The 7,407-nt window shown below is 34.5% G+C and overlaps 1 protein-coding gene across 2 annotated transcripts; it reads left to right on the top strand.

The window, feature by feature from the left end:
* The first annotated feature begins 581 nt into the window (after nt 1-581).
* LOC107553784 (interleukin-8-like) lies at nt 582-2,203 on the top strand. 2 transcript variants are annotated; one of them, XM_016236090.1, is made up of 5 exons: nt 582-715; nt 809-938; nt 1,627-1,695; nt 1,867-1,926; nt 2,153-2,203. In XM_016236090.1, the coding sequence occupies exons 1-4, from the start codon at nt 649-651 to the stop codon at nt 1,898-1,900; spliced, it is 300 nt and encodes a 99-aa protein (XP_016091576.1). In that variant the 5' UTR covers nt 582-648; the 3' UTR covers nt 1,901-1,926; nt 2,153-2,203. The 2 variants fall into 2 exon arrangements, with proteins under 2 accessions (XP_016091576.1, XP_016091575.1); XM_016236089.1 differs by lacking the exon at nt 2,153-2,203 and having other exon boundaries at nt 1,867-2,083.
* Nucleotides 2,204-7,407: the final 5,204 nt, after the last annotated feature.

The following is a 7,407-nucleotide window of genomic DNA, read 5'->3' as shown; positions in this document are numbered from 1 at the left end:
GATATGTGAAACACAAGGCAGTTTTACAATTACACTAAAAGGCCCTTTGCCTGCTAAAAAATAAACTATTATTCAGATGACAGAAGCAATGTAGTTTGTGTGTAACATGTTTGTTTGTGATGATAATTTAGAGTTCTTAGAGAATTGCATATATATATATATATATATATACATATACATATATATATATATATATATATATATATATATATATATATATATATATATATATATAATACAGTAGGCCTTATTAGGTTAAGAAATTTTTTATTTTTACATGTAAATTATTGATAATTCAGTGAAATCCAACAATTTAGACATTTAGTTGCTCTTAAAAATCCTTTATTGTTATGTTTTCTTGATCTCAATTGTCTTTTGGCAGCACTTCTTATATTGTTTCTAAATTATTTTATTATTGAGGGAAATTTAAATTTAATAATAGCCATTAAAAAAGAGAGTTCCTTGGAAGAGAAGAATACTGAGAAATCATAATTGCGCAATAAAATCTCACATGTTGTGTGGGAGTGACTGTCTTTAAAAGGGAGTCTGCAGGCCGCTGTTAGGCTCACAACCGACTGACTACACCACTACACTACAGCCTTTTGATTCCTTCACTGGTGTTGCTCTGCACAATACTGACTCAGAAAGATGAAACTCACAGTATCGGCTCTCGTGCTTCTTATCTGCACAGCTGCACTGCTGTCCACAACAGAGGGTAAGCAGACTAACGTTCACTCATCATGCTTTCTGACCTTTTTGATGAATATTTCATGCTAATCTTACAGGAGCTCTCTCTCTGTCACTGCAGGTAGACCTAAACGCCTACAGCTACGCTGCAGCTGCCCTCAAATGCATTCAGAGTCAGCAATTCCTGCTGTAAAAATACTCTCATTGAGGGTTATTCCTGCTGGACCACATTGCAAAAATGAAGAGATCATGTGAGTGTGAAACACTTCAAATACAGACACATAATATGCAGTAGGAGTCAAAACGTTCTTTTTTTACGGCTTCTTCAAAAAGCCTAGAGCTATTACAGTTCACTAAAACAAAAAAAAACTATTAAAAATTACAAAAACAAACAACAAAGTTGAGAAAACTTGTCCCAAGATGCATTCTGGAATACATTTAAACATAATTTCAGGAATTCACAGTGAATCTTCTAGATTAAAAGCTCTTTAAGATCAAGAGAGTGTACAAACATTTGACTGGTTGGTGGATGGATGGTTCATATTCTAAATGAATGAAATTTGATCATATTTACTCACCTTCAGCCTGTATGACTTGTATCTTCACCAGTGAATGCCTGAGCTGTTCTTCTTTAAAAAGTTTTTTTTTTTTTATCATAAAAGTCTTGCTTTTTGCTTGGCAGTCGTGGTCGCCATTGAGTTTTATTGTATCGGAAAGAGTAACTTGGACATTCTGCTAAGTAACTTATTTTATGTTCCTCAGAAGAAAGAAAGTCATACAAATTTAGCAGCACTTCATTGCGAGTCAATTATTTCTATATTTGGGTGAACAGTTCAGTTAGAATGATGCAATCAGAGTGTGACTCATGTGTATCATTTTATGCAATAATTAAGAGTCATTCTATCAATTTTAAAGAATTACGTCATTTGTTTCTTACAGTGCCACAATGAAGAAAGGACCGATGTGTCTTGATCCTACTAAAGACTGGGTGATTTCTCTCAAAGAAGAGTAAGTTCTTGTTTATGATGGCTCTCATTATTTGTCTTAAAATGATTCATTTGCATGATGAACTGTGTAATAAAAATTTATAATAATGAATATTTTTAAATTTGTACACTGCAGCACTTTGGTGCACCTTTCATCCTTCAGACACTAACATGTGTCTCTTCATGTTTGCAGAATCAACAAGAGGAACGTCACAAGCCAACAATGAATGAATATCACTGTTCAAAGAAACTGGTTCAACTATTACTGTAATATAGAACTTCTGATTTTGTCATCTCTGAGTGATATGTGAAATATTGAATGTGAAAATGTGCTCTCACTACCACCTGTTTATTAAAGGTGAACTTGCCTGAACGTCATTATATTTTATAAAATTATATTTATTGTCGTTGTGTCACTGAATTGTCGTTGTATATGCTCATATAGTTTTGTATTGCCAATGAATGAATATCACTGTTCAAAGAAACTGGTTCAACTATTACTGTAATATAGAACTTCTGATTTTGTCATCTCTGAGTGATATGTGAAATATTGAATGTGAAAATGCTCTCACTACCACCTGTTTATTAAAGGTGAACTTGCCTGAACGTCATTATATTTTATAAAATTATATTTATTGTCGTTGTGTCACTGAATTGTCGTTGTATATGCTCATATAGTTTTGTATTGTTTTTAAAAGAAGAATAAAAACTGTCATAATGGATATTTTAGGTGTGCCTTTTTGTCATCTCATAAATCATTACAGTGAAAGGAGTGAAATTATTTCCTTATGAAATTATTTCCTCATGAATCCAAACCGTCGGGAACTCTCAAAAACAACTGCCATGCAACAAAACAATAAACTTTCTAATCTGACGGGAAGATCTAGAAGAAACAACAGTCCTTTCACCCACCCTTAAGCCCCTCTCCTTCCTTCCTGGGCAGATGGCCCAGGTCACAAAAAGTTGACTTAAGCATGTCAAGAACTCAAGTTACTATACTTATATCATGCATTTACTGTATCTTCAGAATACATAATCATAACCCTTTCATGTTTGGTATTGTTCTAAAGGTCTCTGTGTGATTGGTAAAATGGTCTCAATTTCACAGTAGTCACTTGTGTTATGAGAAATATGAAAAACTTTTGTAGAATTGTGTTCTGCTGAGGAGGGTGTGTGTCCCTCTTTAGGGCCTGTGGGAATGTTTATCTGTCCCCAGCCAGGTGCAACCCTGGAGCATGGAAACCTGAAAAACCAAAATGTGTTTTATGTTTTTACAACTGGTTTGAAGATGTCTTTGTTTTTGCTCTGGTAGTATTTAAGGGAAAGTTGCAAATGAGAAAAATGCCCCATGCTGTGTGTGAGAGTTTCTGGAGCTCTGCACCAGAACCCTCGCTGCTGTGTGTCTCTCTGCTGTCAGGTATGATTCAAAAATGTAATTGTGCCCATAGAGCACAGTTGTTTGTGCTACTACATGTGCACATAGGCTAGTTAAGTTTATTCTTTAAAAACACATGATTACTTTGCTGTAAGTGTTCTTTGAAATACTTAGGTAAAAGGTTGTTGATGCTATATGCATTTTAGACCGTGTGTCTTGTGTTAAATTAGGATAACTGTTACATGTGTGACTATGTTAAATTTGTTTGTCTCCTGCGTGGAACACATGGCTATTTTCCATATAGCTACAGTAAACCATGTACCGGAGCAGGGTTGCCACGCGGATACAATATGTTTCACAATTGCAGTATCCTTTCTAAATTGGCTTCTAGTTGTTTCATTATGCAATTGGCATGATACAATTTTACCTGACAAATAATAAATTGTTATATTTGATTTATTCTGATCTCTTCTGAAATCATTTTTCAAGTAGATTAATGTGTAGTGGTATTTCCGCAAATCTTCGTTCGGGACAGATCATACGGATGAACCAAGGGGAACACTATTAGGGGCTTCTGATTTCTGACTGTCACTGGCTTAACATGGTGTAGTTCTCGTGGTTATAGGAGAAAATACAGTTTTTGTTATGAGCATGCAGGGTGCAGCTCACTTAAAGTTATTATAACCACTCTGCATCCTCTGAGTAAGGTCAGAACTGACGAGTTTGTGTCTGTGGGTTCACTATCGGCCGAGTGCCATTCCTGTGCGATACCTGGTCCCTAATGAACGAAGAATTGAAAGAATGGGATTTCCAGAATACTCAAATATCTAAATCAGGGGTGCCCAACCCCGGTCCTGGAGATCTACCTTCCTGCAAAGTTCAGTTCCAGCCCTGATCAAACACACCTGTCTGTAATTATCAAGCGCTCCTTCAGATCCTAATTAGTTGGTTCAGTTGTGTTTGAGCTGAACTCTGCAGGAAGGTAGCTCTCCAGGAACAGGATTGGGCAGCCCTGATCTAAATGAATATAAAATCGATATCTGTGATCAGTTTTTAATTCGAAATATCTCCTAAATTTAATGATCACTTGAAATTGGAGTCAGATTGAACACGGAGCTAGATTAAAATTTAAACTAAATCCTGATCAATTCAGAAGCGCAAGTAAAAGACAGAATACCTTCGAGCAGGCCGCTGGATTCTGCTTTTTGGGCTGGCGGGTGGATTCTTACAACTGTATCATTCCCTGAGCTGTTCAAATTTAATTTGAAAAGTGAATTTCACAGAAAAATGATTAATCTTATATTCGCCCCTCACGTCTTTCCAAATGTGCATGACTTTCTTTCTTCTGCAGAACCCAACACGAGACTGTCTGAAAAATGTTCTGTTTATTTGCATGCGTTATAAAAAACATGGACTTCAGTCTTTCAAAGGCATTATAAAGCGGTCATAAAAATAGATAAAAAGAATAGGCCATATAACTCATGCACTGTAAATGTCTTCTCTGTGATTTTTCACAAAACAAGCATGATTTATTTGCAAATCTGACTAGATCTGTTTTTTGAGGAGCAGCCCAATGGAGGAGAATGTTCAAATAACTGTAAAAAATATACATGTAAAATATGATTAGTCTTACTGTGTGTTTACTGCACTGATGAATTAGTATATTAATCATTTGTGATTGTGTCGGCTTTATTATTTATTTATTTATTTCAGAACGAAACCTTTAGACAAAATAGCTGTTAAAAATCGAAAAAAATAAAAATCTCAAACAAAAAGTTTGCATGTGTGATTTTTGCTCAGTATCATATTTGATATTACATCAGGCTTTTATGGCTCATTTAATATGATATAGTGAGAATATGGAGCTCAAACACGAGGTGAAAAAAAAACACTTCAATTTTATTCAGAGGCCCAAAACTGAGCAAAAAAAATAAGCAATTTCTTGCCGATGCTGATATTTATATAAACAAAAATAAGATGAAATTCTGATGGCTTGTTTTGTAAATGCTTGTATTGAAAATACTCTGTAATTTCATAATGCAATGCAATGCAATACAAACATGATTGAGAGATTCCTCAAAAGCCTGATGATCATATTTGATACTTACATTTGAACATGATTTTTCTAAAAAAAAAAAAATAAATATGATGGAAAGATAATCAATGAAACCTTAGTTGCTTGAGTCCAGTAAGTGTTCATCTGAAATTATTACTAATAATATAAAAGTTATTCATATATTCACCTCACAAAAATCCATAAAGATTTAACAGTAGAAAGACACGCGGGACACAAGCTCTGAAGGTGGACAGTTTTACAGTTATAATAAAAGGCCTTTTAAATAAAAAGTATAAACTACATCCCCGACAGCATGGAAGAAAAACTCCTTCAGACATGGTAAACTCACTTTTAAATAAAACGTTCAGCATCAGCAACAAAATGTACCAAATTTCCCCGTAATGGTTATTGCTACAGCCTACTAGTGTTTAAAATGCATATATTACAGGTTGGTAAAGCCAATGCGCATGTGCAGTCAAGCACGCACGTGTCAGGACACTGATGCTGCGTCCCAATTTGATAACTGTAAAAGTATCTTTTTGTGAAGAAAAAGTACATACTTTTGAGTATACTTGAGTTACCTTGTCATAACTGCATCTTTAATGGACCACTCAGTTGCTTAGTTACATGCATTCTGTCACCGTTTAAACTGCCCTGTCAATCATCTTGTCACACTGACTCAAAATGCTGGGTTAAATACAAATGGGTTGTTTTGACCCAGCGGATGGGTTCAATGTTTAACCCAACCTTCTGGGTAGTAACCCAACCGCTGGGTCAAAACAACCCAATTGCTGGGTTTGTCCCTATTTTACCCAGCACTGGGTTGTATTTAACCCAGCATTGTTTAGAGTGCACAGTTAACATCATTCACATTTTGTTATTTTGATTTCCTATGGACCCTTTTCACAAGACTGTGATGACACGTTTCAGCGGTCATCAGCTTCGTAAATCCTCCAAATCTGTGTTTTTTTTTTATTTTATTTTTTTATGTATGTGCATGTATAACTAACGCTAAAGCGAGGGTGTTTCTGTCTGTGGGAGACTGGGAGTGACGGTAAATTGACGGTAAAAATGATGACTTCTGCTACTGAGAAACCAGGAAATATGAAAAAGTTCCATTGGAGAGAAATGAAGAGGAACGTTGATCTGCCAGTCCTGGGTCTATCATGCCGAGAACTCTGCTCGTGTTTTTGTATAATGATGCATTTAAAAGTTAATGACCAAACATATCTTTATAAAGTTCACAGTGTCGCTGCAGATGAAATATAACGCGGATAATATTAAATAAATATTTTTTCAGTAGACATTGATTATTTATCACTCAAACCCCTTTCTCTACCTGTGGGAGTGACGGTAAATTGACGGTAAAAATGATGACTTCTGCTACTGAGAAACCAGGAAATATGAAAAAGTTCCATTGGAGAGAAATAAAGAGGAACGTTGATCTGCCAGTCCTGGGTCTATCATGCCGAGAACTCTGCTCGTGTTTTTGTATAATGATGCATTTAAAAGTTAATGACCAAACATATCTTTATAAAGTGCACAGTGTCGCTGCAGATGAAATATAACGCGGATAATATTAAATAAATATTTTTTCAGTAGACATTGATTATTTATCACTCAAACCCCTTTCTCTACCTGGCTGTTGCACATCCCCCATGTTTGTAGTTTTTTAACACTTTTTATGCGTGTATGTAGTTCTAATCGAATCTTCATCCAACGCGCAATGTATTGTGAATCTGCACTTCGAATTCTAACAAGAAGTAGTAGACCATCCGGGAATCTCTGGCATACTCATTCCAACATACTATGAGTATGTATAGTATACATACTATATATAATATATACTATGAGTATGTATTATATCAATAAGTATCGCTTTTTATTTACTTGTTTCACTTCTGTTTCAGTTTTTATAACCATTTCTTACTATGTGTAAGTAAGTTGTTGTTTTTTAGCATGTGTGTTTGGCTCAGTGTTATTTTTTATGATTACTGATAAACTACTGTCGTTTGATTTGTATTATTTGTATTTATTTATTTTAAGTTTAGTTAAATTGTCTACATTTATTATGTCTGTATAGGTCTTTTATTACGTTTTAGTTTCATTTAATTTTAGTTATTTTAATACTTCAACAAACTAAATGGAAATGAAATAATATATATATTGAATTTATAAATGTGTATGTATATACAGTATATACAGTATATATGTATGTGTGTGTGGTTGTATATACATATAATGTAGTTGTTGTTTTTTTGGTGTTTGGCTTAGTGTTATGTTAGAATCATTATACTCTTATA

The sequence above is a fragment of the Sinocyclocheilus grahami genome, unplaced genomic scaffold (genome assembly GCF_001515645.1).
Source record: "Sinocyclocheilus grahami isolate Dianchi unplaced genomic scaffold, SAMN03320097.WGS_v1.1 scaffold481.1, whole genome shotgun sequence".
NCBI lineage: Eukaryota > Metazoa > Chordata > Actinopteri > Cypriniformes > Cyprinidae > Sinocyclocheilus > Sinocyclocheilus grahami.
This window is presented reverse-complemented; position numbering and strand designations above follow the sequence as displayed.